Source organism: Idiotropiscis lumnitzeri, chromosome 4 (assembly GCF_059441095.1).
Source record: "Idiotropiscis lumnitzeri isolate Australia: NSW breed Sydney's pygmy pipehorse chromosome 4, RoL_Ilum_1.0, whole genome shotgun sequence".
In the NCBI taxonomy this organism is placed as follows: domain Eukaryota; kingdom Metazoa; phylum Chordata; class Actinopteri; order Syngnathiformes; family Syngnathidae; genus Idiotropiscis; species Idiotropiscis lumnitzeri.
The window spans coordinates 29,358,899-29,371,176 of NC_142394.1; the positions used below are offsets into that span (position 1 = coordinate 29,358,899).

The 12,278-nt window shown below is 47.0% G+C and overlaps 2 protein-coding genes across 5 annotated transcripts in view; both read right to left on the bottom strand.

Moving 5' to 3' along the window:
• Positions 1-195: 195 nt before the first annotated feature.
• On the bottom strand, positions 196-1,465 carry pop7 (POP7 homolog, ribonuclease P/MRP subunit). Of its 2 annotated transcripts, none has more exons than XM_088294139.1 (2): positions 1,312-1,465; positions 196-1,147 (listed from the first exon to the last, which is right to left on the bottom strand). In XM_088294139.1, exon 2 carries the CDS (start codon positions 1,131-1,133, stop codon positions 684-686), a length of 450 nt encoding a protein of 149 aa, XP_088150265.1. In that variant the 5' UTR covers positions 1,134-1,147; positions 1,312-1,465; the 3' UTR covers positions 196-683. The 2 variants fall into 2 exon arrangements, with proteins under 2 accessions (XP_088150265.1, XP_088150267.1); XM_088294141.1 differs by having other exon boundaries at positions 196-1,202; positions 1,312-1,441.
• A 464-nt stretch (positions 1,466-1,929) lies between these two features.
• Positions 1,930-12,278, bottom strand: part of nlgn2a (neuroligin 2a) — a 69,899-nt gene continuing 59,550 nt past the window's right edge. For all 3 annotated transcript variants that reach the window (XM_088292839.1, XM_088292838.1, XM_088292840.1), the window contains 5 exons: positions 10,136-10,321; positions 7,301-7,566; positions 7,072-7,225; positions 5,688-6,054; positions 1,930-5,548 (listed from right to left, as the gene is read on the bottom strand). In XM_088292839.1, the coding sequence (XP_088148965.1) occupies positions 4,720-5,548; positions 5,688-6,054; positions 7,072-7,225; positions 7,301-7,566; positions 10,136-10,321 (1,802 nt within the window). In that variant the 3' untranslated portion in view covers positions 1,930-4,719. The remainder of the gene's footprint in view (positions 5,549-5,687; positions 6,055-7,071; positions 7,226-7,300; positions 7,567-10,135; positions 10,322-12,278) is intronic.

The following is a 12,278-nucleotide window of genomic DNA, read 5'->3' on the forward strand; positions in this document are numbered from 1 at the left end:
TTTTGTTTAATTTTAGTTTTGTTTGTTTTTCAGATTTTTTTTCCCAGTTTTTCAGAATTTTTTATTTTGGGGATTTTTTTTTAAAAATTATTAAACGCAAAAAAATACTCAGCATAGCATAAGAATCACCCATAAAATTACTTTAAAAATATTTTCCCCAAGTGAATGAAAAGGAATAAAAAAGACATCGTCGTCTGATTTTCAGCTTAATTTATTTGTAGTTTACAAACAAAGACTTTCATTGGCAAATGTTTGGGACTCTTGAGAAAAACGGAGGTACGCGAAGCTCATCAACTACTGACACCTAGTGGACATTCAATACAACACGAGCTGGAAAATCAAAATTAGTAAACTGGAGATCTGAACAATATTCGATGAATAAGGAAAGGAATTTATGCACAAAACGACATGCAAACCCAACGAAGCATGTTGCTGACACACTTTGGAAATAAATACATCAAATCTCACGTTTTAACTTAACTTAAAAAGAACTCTGCCAGTGACCTGAACCGGAATAACTTCGTTTGGTTCAGATGAAGGCGAAAGTCAATTTAGCACGTTATTCAACTTTTTTTCTGGTGATGCAACAGTAGGCTTCTGTTCAAACCCGACTCAGTCCTCCAAATAAATGACTTATGTCGCCCAAACATGTAAGCAATTTCTTTCAGCCGCTTCTTGGTCCTTCACTGGGGGTCGGGATAAAAAACCTTGATGTGGATGGCCGAATTGTTGCGCGTTCGCGTCAGGGGCTCGGCGGCCTCGTCGGGGTCTTCGGGCTCCAGGTCGTCCACCAGCTCCACCGTGGAGGTGTTGGCGGCCAGCTGCAGCGCCCCCTGGCTGCTGGCCTGCAGCTGGAGCGCGATGTTGATGGCCCGGTTGATGGCCAGGCCCAGGCCGTGCACGCAAATCTCCCGGTGGCCGCTGCCACCGTCCAACAGCTTCTGGCAGCGTGCGAGCTGCGCCCGGAAGTCCGTCTTCATGTTGACGTACACGTCGTTGCGCCTCTTTGGGAGCTTGCGGGGGAGTCGCTTCCGGAGGGTGTACTCCACCGGGTCGATGTCGACAGCACAGGGGCTGTCGGAAGGCTGCACGGGGGCTACCGCGGGCAGGGAAGACATTCCGGGGTTGCTCATGTCCCACCGAAATGCTGCATTGGGGCGAAAGTTGAATCACCGCTGACTAAATGGCTTCACGTTGCGACACTACCGCGACAAAAGCGAATTAAAGCATGCACAAACGATCGCTAACGAACGTGTTTTCTTCTTCTCAACCGAATAATTCACATTAAAGTCTGGTTGCAGCATTTCTTACCTCCGTCTGGTGATTGGAGAAGAGATTCGCTTTTTCTCGTCGCTTAACACTGTAGCATCTTAGCACAAGCAGTCCAGGTTGGCGCATGACCCGGAAGTAGAACAAAACAGGAAGTGTCAAAATAAGGCGCCGCGAACGATGAGTTAAAGTCCGTTTTCCGCTTTTCAAACCACTAATTAACATTAAATCATAGCTATATTTCTGGAATTATTATCTGTGACAGATAATTATTCAGAATTTGCATATAGTTGTTACAGCGTAGGCCGGCAGCAAAGCAAGCCCAAAATAAAAAAAAAAGACATTACGTTTCGTTAGGTCGACCGGCATCGTCTTAAAATTCTTCCTAAAATGAATACATAAAAAAAAGAGCAAGAAACTACACTCCTAGTTATCGGACAAAAGGTGTGATCTGGCGACACCTTGTGGTCAAAGATGTGTCACGCAATGAATAAGCAATGCTTATTTTGTCACCTTTTACAGAGTATGTATACATATATGCAGGAAGGTCGTTTGAGGCATATTTTTTCGCAGTTTATTGCTACATCAGTGCACTTTAGAATCTTTATTCGTGTTAGTATTATTGAATTAATCTTCAATAAAGACACCGGGTGCAGACACTGGCTATGAATGTCTTTAATGTTTCCCAGATCAGTATCACAGCATACAGTGGATAATAATTTCTAAAATAAACAGAGAGATCATCACCTCAATAGTTTTTCTCTATTTTTTAGCACCTTTTCAAAATGCCACTATTAAACAAAATTCTTCTCAAATCTTGGGTTCCTGATTAAAAAAAAAAAAATCAAACGAAAGGAAAAAAAGTAGACAACAGGTGCAACTTTACGTTGGAATCCGAGCAGGAAGTTAATGCGCGTGCGTGTTTGCAATTATGTGCTTGCATGTGCCATTGACTTCAAACAGATGTCCTCGTTTGACTACTCCCTTCAGAATATACAGAACTCGGGCACAGTGTGCTGACAGTATTGTAATAACTGTAGGATCTTATTCATGTGTGTGTGTGCGAGGCATCTTATGGTATCAAAGCCCTCATGTCGGACCCACATTAAAGTGGCTTCATGTAAACATGGCTACATGTGAAGTGAGATAATCGAGGGCCTCGTCTCACCGTGAACCAATGGCGCGGGTTCCCTTCACCTCCCAATTTGTGGAGCACAAAATCATGGCTAACTTTAACATTATGCAGAACTAAGCACATCATGTATGCTTCAATAACAAGGTGGACTTTCAAAGTGAAATGAAAAATGAAAAACACGAGAGCCACGATTAAATAGCTGGCACAAAACAATTTTTTTTTCTTCCTGCGTATTTGTAATTTAGAGTAGCATTTATTCGAAAACTAGCATGATGAATATGTGCTACAGTGTCAGAATGTGATGAGGACGAGACAAAACAAAAATCAGCACAGCCGCACTTTCGTTGCAAACTGCACCTGTTGTCACGGGTCGTCATAAAATTTGAGCATTTTGTTCTTTCACCCCCCCCCCCAAAAAAAAAGGAAAAACTATCAAGAAACTTAATATTTACAAATATTTTATCTGGTTGATTCTTACACTTAAAAATGTACACTTTTGATTTGTTTGCAGGTTTGTGTGTGTGTGTGTGTTTGTAAGTCCTTCATTCTCACATCCTCTTTGCACACTGCAAGTCGCCTTCCAGCGGCAGTTTATAAAATAGACAAGAAAGAAGAACAGCCCGGCGCGCATAACTTGCGGTTTTCTGCTTCAGGTAGTGTCAGTCTGTTCACCTCACTGCTCCCCTCCTCACTGACTTTGACCTCACAGGGGTACAAAAGCGTGTATCGGACATCCTCCAAAGGACGGAATAGCAAAAGTTTCATCTTGGCAAACAGAGAAGATACAAAGCTGGCCATGCCTTTAAATGTCAGCTCGGTGTGTCCCCTTTTATGATTTAAGGCTTTCTCCAAAGTCTCTTTTCCCCATGGCCGTCATCATCGACTCTGCAGAACTGTTTTTTTGTCTTATACATTGTGCAGGTGTCTCTACTTGCAAAATTCTCCGATTAAGCGCTCAGTGAGGTGGTGGCGGCGCCCCCCCCCTCTTTTGCGAATTGGATAACAACGAAGAGGATATCAAAAGGAAACGGGCTAAAAGCTAGCACACGAGCAACGACATCACCGGTGACAGGAAAAAAAAAAAAAAAAAAAAAAAAGGACACAATCGAGAACAGCAACACGTGTCGCCGTTTTAAGGGTCCCAACCCACCTGTGTGCTTCGAGTCGCCATTTTAAGTCTTCCTTCCGGGTTGAAATAGAAGAGCCGAATTATCATGAAAACAGACACACACGCACGCGCGATGAAATTCCACACACTCTTTGCGTCGAACCGAGCACAATTGAAGGAAACAATGAAAAAAAACGAGTCACAAGTCCAGCTTTGGTACCTCGTGAAAGCGCTGCGCAGAGGCGAGAAAGCAGAAGCTTACCGTCGCTGGCGTGACGACAACAGAAGGTGGCCCAAATGTCCAAATGAGAGATGAAGGAGATGAAGGCCGCGCTTAGATGTTTTCTTTTGTTTCGTTTTTTTGTACAGAAATGATACAGAAAGGTGACGCGCTTTTGTTGCTTTGGGGAAACGTGACCCTGCTGTGACCCCCAACAACCCCCCCCCCCACCATGAGCCTCCTTTGAATAGAATTCATGCATAGATCCCCCGACCGCAAAATACCCCAATTATAGACTTTCTCCTTTTTACACATATACAACTATATATTTTTTTATATATACTTTCTCTATAACTATATTTTCAACCAAACAAAATGCAGTTGCACATAAAAAACAACAACTGAACAAGAGACAAGCAGTGAAAGAAAAAGAAAAGCACAATCAAGGGCCACTTTGGCACTTTTGTCATGAGAACACGTATGTTAGTGGACAATAAATATTGTATTTTCTCGAACATTGTTGCCCTTCATGAGAATGCAAACACGAACTTGGCACCGAGAATGCTGGTTGAGTGAAAGTATAAGATTGGAGATCGTTTTCATCGCTGACCCCTCTTTCTTTACAAACACTGGAAAAAGGGGCAGGGAAAAACAAAAAAAAGCTGGCTTAAGCTACAGAGAAGGGGATGAAACAGTAGGCGACACCATTATACTCAGAATAATTCAAAACAAAGAAAAGGCGAGAGTTCCCTTGAAGAAACGGCAAAAGGGGCTGCTCGGAAAAAACATCCCCACACTTTTTGAGAAGAGCCGCTCCTCCCAAACTCACAGCTCAGTTGCTACGCCGCGTGCGCTTGAGCTCGGCGGCACAATACGGAGGTGGCGAAGATGTTCTCAGAGAGTCACCAAACCACAGATCCGGGTTGGTTGAAGCACAGCCGGTCTTCCTGGACCTCGGCTGGTGCTGCTGCGTTGGCTCGGCCCCGACTATACCCGGGTGGTGGAGTGCGGGTGGGGCAGAGTGTTGTTGTGGCCCGTGGTGGGGAAGGTATTAAACGCGTGAAGGGGCTGCATGCTTGTGATGGTGCTGGGGATCATGGTGATGGTGTTGGGCGTCATCAGAGGCACGTCGTCCGGGGCCCGGCGCAGTGCCAGCGTGTAGTCGGGCGGGCAGGACGGCCGCAGGATGTCGTGGGGCCGCAGGGGCTCCATGTCGTGGTGAGCGTCGTGCTCAGAATGCTTCATCTGCAGGGACATGATCTCCTCCTCTTGGCTGTGCGCCAGGTCGTTGGCGGGGCCGCCCCGCTGCGGAGAGAGCCGGTGGCGTCGCATCTCGTGCCTTTTGTCGCGCTTGTAGTAGAGCGCTGCGAAGGCCAGGATGTTGAGGAAGAGGAGGGACGCTCCCACGGCGACCGTCACGCTCAGCTCCGTGGAGTAGTCGCGGGTGTCGCCGGGGAAAAGGACGGGAGGCGGGCGCTCCGAACTGTCGGGCTCCGGGTCGTACGAGAAGGTAGGGTAGGGGCGGTGGGTGGTGCGCGAGCCTGTAGTTCTGGTTCTGGGGGTGCCGGGGCCCGGGCCGGGGGGTGAGCGGGTGGTGGTTGAAAAGAGCTCATCGTGCAGATTATGCAGATGAGGGACCAACTCCAGCCAGAAAGCCACCTTGTTGGCTCGGTAGTTGTCTCTGACGCGAGGTTTCAAGCCGATGTGGAGGTACTGCTTGTCCTTGGAGTTGAACTTGGTCCAGATGACTTCTTCGAAGCGATTGGGCTTGGTGTGGATGAATTTGGTGTCCTGGGGGACTGGCAAGTTGGGATCCCTAGTGGAGGAACAGGAGACGACGTCAAGGTCACTTCACTGAACACCCGCCCGGTCAATCCACAAAAAGCTAACGTGGTGTCGAAAATCCACAAGTTTTCTCGAGTTGGTATCAGAATTTGAAAAGCAGCCATGCTCACCCAGTTTTGGCAAAGTTGGTCCAGTAGGTCATGACGACGGCGCTGAGCATCACGTCGTTCTTGGAGAAGTTGCACGGGAACAAGTCGGTGGCGCCGATCATGGGCACCCCGAAAACATACGGGATCTCGTCTCCGTGGGCGGCGTCGGCCCACTCGGGCCGCGTCTCCGTCTGGCAGTGGTGGTAGAAGGTGTAAAAGTAAACGGGCGACTGGAACTCGGCGTGGAGCTTGGCGGTGGCCACTGCCGGCGCCACCCACTGGTGGTCCGTAAACAGCGCCAGCAAGGTTTTGCGCCGCATGTCGCCGTTGTCTCTGTCGGCCCAGTCGGTGTACATGAACTTAATGGTCTCCCTCAGGATGTCTTTGCCTGGAAGTAGACGGAGAAACTGCCGTCAGTCGTCAGTAAAGCGAGTTGCTGTAGCATCACAGACTGAGATATGCTTTTTTTTTTCAGGGCCGATACCGATTATTAGTAGTCATGGAGCTTACTGCTGATTGGCTGCTACCAACGATGAAACAAACAGGTGATGCTGTGGGCGGGCCAATCTGCTTCTGCAGGCGAGGCCACCAGCACAGCCGAGAGAGAGAAATGTGTGCTGCAGCGAGCCAAAATAAAACAGCTTTTAAAATATCGAGCTTTAAAGTTATCAAAAAGGCAGATGTCGATTATTGGCAAAATGCCAAATATCGGCCCGGACGATAATCGATCTATCACTATCACAGATACAAATAAAGCAGATACCATATTTTCCAGACTACAGGTCGAACCAGCCCAAAAATGCATAATGAGGTTAAAAAAAATTAGACATGGTCGCACTGGAGTATAAGTCGCATTTTTTGCGAGTAATTTCATCTTGTAAGAAAAGTTCGAACATTCATGAAGGAATAAAGAACAGGCTGACTAGATGTAAGATGTGCTAACACAACGAAGGTTATTTAGCGACACGAAAAATTAACATGAACAGAGTAAGTCTAGAGTGCCCTCTCGTGGCTGTCTGTGAAATGACATTTATTTTCATGTTTAAGTCGCTCCACAGTAAAAGTCGCAGCACCAGCCAACCTATGAAAAAAAGTACGACCTAAAGTCCGGAAAATACGGTACATCTAAATCGAGCGCATTATCCAAACGGGTTTGTTCGTTTAATTGATGGAGGCTTGCTCCGTTGGCCGTTGAATCCGCTGTGATTTGAAGATGCCACACTCTGGGGTGGTGCGAGACGGAATTCGCACCCACAAAGCCTCAAAGGCCGAAGCACGGACCCCCCCACGATGAAAGATAAATCCTCATGGCGGGGGATCGCCTTCGTTTAACAGACCGCTTGAGTCGCTCCCCCATAAAATGTTTCATTGTTATTTTGTTGGCGGGAAAAAAATCTTGTCTTACCCTCGGGGTATCCGTAGAGGTTGTCGACAAAATTAGAGATGGTGTAGTCGAACGCCGCGGCCGAGATGCCGTCATTGTCCTCGCTGTCGTCCACAAACTTCAGCCCCTCGCCTTGATTGACGCCAATCAGCATGTCGTAGTTGAGGAACTCCCCCTAGTGGCCGAAAGCGGAAATGAACGACGACTCAGCGGCGGACCTCGCAACGCTCGTGCAAATGATCGCAGTAACCTGCTGCATGAGGATCTCGGGATCGTCGGGCACCACGTCGCCGTCCACCACGGGGCCGAAGGCGATGTGGTAGCGAGCCGGCTGGATGTCCTGGTCCACCAGCTCCCTGAAGTTCTTGCGCCTCAGGCAGTCCACCAGGTCGGCCGTTTCGGTGTAGGTGCAACCCACCTTGCGGGCCAGGATCTTGGTGTACTTGAGGGGCTGGTAGTTGACGGACCAGCTGGAGATGGCCGTCCCGCTTTGCGCAATGGCTCTGTGGAAGAGGCCTGGACAGAAAAAAAACATCGGAAATGTTACGGATTTCACGACCGTAATGAGTGGAATTTCCCGTCCGTTTGCATTTCTCTTCAAATGGTCTCCAAAGCTGACAGATGGCACCTGAATGTAAGGGATGCTAACGAGAGGATTTGGAACGCTCTCCCTCGTCTTCCAGAAGTCTGTCCGGTTGGAGTTGTGTCGCTCCGACTGCCCGAGTGGCTCGTTAGGAGGCTGCCTGCATGGCTCGTTTTTCTAACACTCTCTTTTTCTTCTTCTTCTTCGTCGTCTTCTCGCCTCGCCGCTTCGGAGCTAAATTATTAAGCCCGTCTGCAGAGCCTCCTTTCCCTCAGAAATCAATTACCGTACACTGGGAAGAGAAGTATGGAGGCAGACAGCGAAGGGAGTTTTTTTTTTGTTTTTTTTTTGTGAGTCGCTCATTTAGCTGCCCTAACCGCACCAATTTAACGACGACGGCTGCTTTTTAATCGAACACCCCGTCGCTGACTCTCGCCTGCATTGATTCACAACAAGATGGCGGATGGTTGACGGACGTCTTACCTGCAACCCTGGCGGAGAAAACCGGGGGAGTAACAGACACATTGCATCGAAAGACGCTGACGCTGATGATGGAGACGAGGACGATGGCAGCGATGACGTGATGACAATGAATTTTTTTTTGGGGGGTGTTTTAGGAAAGTGGGCAGCAAAAAAAGAGACAATGGGTTAATACATGTTAATGTTGAGCAGCGGCTGAATGGGAACACACAAATGAATCAACATCGATCTTCCAGTCCAGACATCCCCAACCGCTGTCCTCTGGCACATTCACTCCAAATGATTTACAAACAAATGACGGCGCTTCATCTGTCTTTGCCAGTGAGGTATCGTGACAGGCGCTTCGATAAAATGCTCTTCCATCACCTGTTGCTGTGCACATTGCAGAATGTTCCACGAAGACAGGCCCAGATTTTCATATCATTTCTAAAAGTTTGTTGTGAGAAATAAAGAATGTGCCTCGGTTCCATTACGGTTGGGAAAACCTGCCAGTCAGTCTGCATGAAGCTGTCAAGTGCAGTGGTGCCTTGAGATACGAGTTTCGCGTGATTCGTAATTCCACTTAAGTTGCAGGCAACCCAGCAGGACGTCGCTCAAGTTCTCCTTCTGCTCATCTGTACAGGCAGGGGTCTTCAATCCCGGTCCTCGAGGGACGGTTTCCTCGATGTTTTTAATGGCAAACAGGCAGGACAGCTGACCTCAGGATCGAAGACCCCCCCCCCGAGAGAGGATAGAACTTTTCTGAGCTGTTCCACACAGACGATAAAGAATGCTAGTTAGCTTAAAATGCAAGATATACTTGTCTTTACTTGTATTTTTTTTTACTCAAAGATTAAAACTGAATGAAAACTATCAAAATTCATAAAACTGAAAAAAAAAAATACGAATTGACTGAAACTACGGCAATTAAATGGATTAAAATGAACTGTGAAAATATCATTTTATTTTCATCTTTGTCGCTTAATATCATCCACGAGCTTTCTGAGTATATATTTTGGGAATTGTTGCATCTGCGTACAGAAGAAGGAAGGTCAAAGAACAATTTGGTGATGTCCGTTGTTTGTTTTAATTTGTGTTCTAATTTCCCGCTAATTTATATGACATCTTATGGAACGCGCCTTGTTACAGCTCCAGCTCTTGTGAAAATTACTAAATAAAAACGAACTCTAATGCCAAATCCCAAACTATTATCACCCTGAACTTTAACTGAGTGGAATTAAACCTCTTGAATCGTCTTTTTCTTTAAATATTGTGCACTATTTGTTGCTGATTGCTATTTGTGTTAAATTGACGACCACCACAAAGCACAAAAAAAAAAAAAAAAATCTAAACCCAAGCTTGTATCTAAAAAAAATTGTAAACTGTTTTACTCGTATCTCAAGGCCCCTGAACAGTAGCATTCATGTATGCTAGCAATTAGCTTCAGACTGTAAAATGAGACTTCCTGGAGCCGCTTTCACGACTGCAGTGGGACTTTGTCACAATTAGTTAGCAGGTGCATTAAGGAGGACGTCAAACAAAAAAAGTACAAAATGCTGAAGTTTCGGGGACGGTCAGATGAAAAATCTTCAGTCACGGCGAGTGTGTGAGCGTTTAGCTGCGGGTCATCAGCCGCTCAGATCTGACTCCAGAACAAAGTTGATTTCCTCGACGGGCCTCTCGCTGTAACGCACGGCGCCGCCTCGGAATGTGAGCGGAGTCGCTAATGGGGGGCAGGAGGTGAGATGGATGTCGGTTTTTGTTGGAGGCCAAAGCTCAGTGCCGCGGAGCAACGGACCATTAGCAAAAGTGCCGGCCAGGCAATGCGCGCTAATGTCCCCTGTCACTCCAGCGACAAGGACACGGACCGGATCAAACATGGCCGCTGCTTTGAGATCAAATTCGATGCGGTTGGCTTGAAACGTGTCGCACAACAACTTCTTGGACTTTTTGGTTTCTGCGTTCAAAGTATCCTAAAGTGGCCCCGCCGCCACAAAACCTTTTGTTCTCGCAGCAGACATTGTCAGTCGAAAACGGTTTTACCCTCCGAGTGGTGTGAGAGGATGAGGAGGTTGACACAGGACGCCCCGGCTCCCGATCCAAAAATGGTGATCCTCTCCGGGTCGCCGCCGAAGTGACCGATGTTCTCGTTGAGCCAGCGCAGCGCCTGAATCTGGTCCAGGAGGCCGTAGTTGCCCTTGGCCGACTGGTCACCGGTGCTGAGAAAACCTGCAGGCAGACACCAATGAACGAATGAATTGGGTTCCTAAAATATCGAAAAGAAAAAATAAAATTCTTTAGAGGCCCTAAAGCAAAGTTTTGAACCTGGATTTAAAAAAATTTAAACTCGGGGCTGACTTCACTTCTGTTGGCAGCTTATTCCATTTGTGTGCGGCATAACGGCCAAATGCAGCTTCACCATGTTTACTTTGAACTTAGGGCTCCCGAGTTTGCAGACCTCAGAGCGCAATCAGCATTTCTTGAGCCATTCGGTGATTTCCACACCAGAAGCAGAATTTTGAAACATTTTTCAGCTAATTGGGAGCCAATTTAAAGCCTTCCAGACTGGAGCAATATGACCTTCGGGTCAGAACCCGAGCTACAGCGTTCTGGAAGAGCTGCTGCCGCTCGAGTCCAGTCAGAAGACGGTTACGATAATCAAGTCTACTGGAGATAAAAGCTTGGATACGTTTCTCCGTTTAATTAAGCAACAAAAATAATAATAATAATAATTTTCCCTTTATTAGTCCCACAATGGGGAAATTCGAGATTCGAACCCAGGCCTCCTGGGGAGACTGGGTCCTGAACGCGGCGCCTTAGACCACTCGGCCATCTTGGCAGCCTAAAAAAACGATGGTCGAGTAGAAAACGCAGCGCACAGAGAGTCAAACCTGTTGTTCTGTCGGTTCTTTTGTTGTTAAGCTCATGGAAGAAGGCAATCATCAGACCAGGAAATAAGTTCCGTTTTGTAATAAGCAAAGTCTATCTTCTCACCGAGTAAATCTTGTCTTACATTTTCTAACCTTTTTTTTTTTTAAATCTGTGTTTCAACCCGCCTTTGTGAGGAAATTCCAGCTTTTATCTCAAGACCATCTGGCCGTGACTTCAACTGCTGTTCTGAAATAGATGAGACGGCGGGACCGAGGGATGCGTCAATTGTTTGCGGTGAGACACACAGGCTCTCGCAAAAAGAGACGGGAACACTTTCTTAGCCAGTTAAAGGGGCCGTGTCGCGTTGGAGCTTTTCGGCGTGTGGGAATACTAAATCCTCACAAAAAAAATCGCCAAAAGTGGCGTTTCCCTCCATTCACCCAACGAAGCACTCCTGCTCTCGAAGCTCCAGCTCCGCCTAAACTAGTGCTTCTCGCCCCCCCCAGTAAGATGAAAACAATTTGCGCCCCCACTCCACCACCGACTCAGCGCTGCAACTATAAATAGCATTTTTGTGGCAAAACAAACCTACACCGCAGCGTTAACACTTGCTGCGCACGGTGAGCAGTGAGAGCGCCACTGCCATCTACTGGAGTGGAGGTGCAATTACACTTTATTGTAGTATGGCGGAAAAGGTCTGTCCAAGCTGCAACATCCCTGGATCGTTATCTAGCTTTCGCAGAGCTTGCTGATTATCCGATCATTTGAATCGGGTGCATTGCAGCAGAGAGAGATCGAAAACAGGCAGACCCGAGGAACAGGATTGGCGACACATGCGCGTGACAAATGAATTGGAAAGCTCTCATGGCGGCTGCAACAACCCACCGGCGCCGACATGACCGCTCCCATCAGGTCATCTCGTAAGTTGAGCGCCTCTCTTTTTTTTTTTTTTTTGGAGTAGATTGCACATTCCGAAATAAACATCAAACCGGTAACATTTCGTTTTTGGCGCGTTCCTGAGCTTGACGCGTTTCTTTGGGCAGAGAGGCCAGCTTGCAGATTTCAAGACGACATACTCAGTTGCTCAAGCACATTGAATATCTAACGGTCCTGAAAGTTTGTTGACATTTGCCTTCATAATTGTCGCTTAATATCTTCGATTGTTCCGACAAACAAGCCAATAGGTTCTATTCATCCGCGATTCGTCTTCATTGGAGTCTTCATTAGATGAACAGAAAAAGGTCACCCATTAAATCCATACAGTGGAGGTCGATCCCTCAGACACACGAGTTGATAAAATGAAACATCAATAAAG

What these genes read in the sequence shown, in the direction of transcription:
- pop7 (XM_088294139.1), bottom strand. Translation starts at nt 1,133, where the DNA reads ATGAGCAACCCCGGAATGTCTTCCCTGCCCGCGGTAGCCCCCGTGCAG.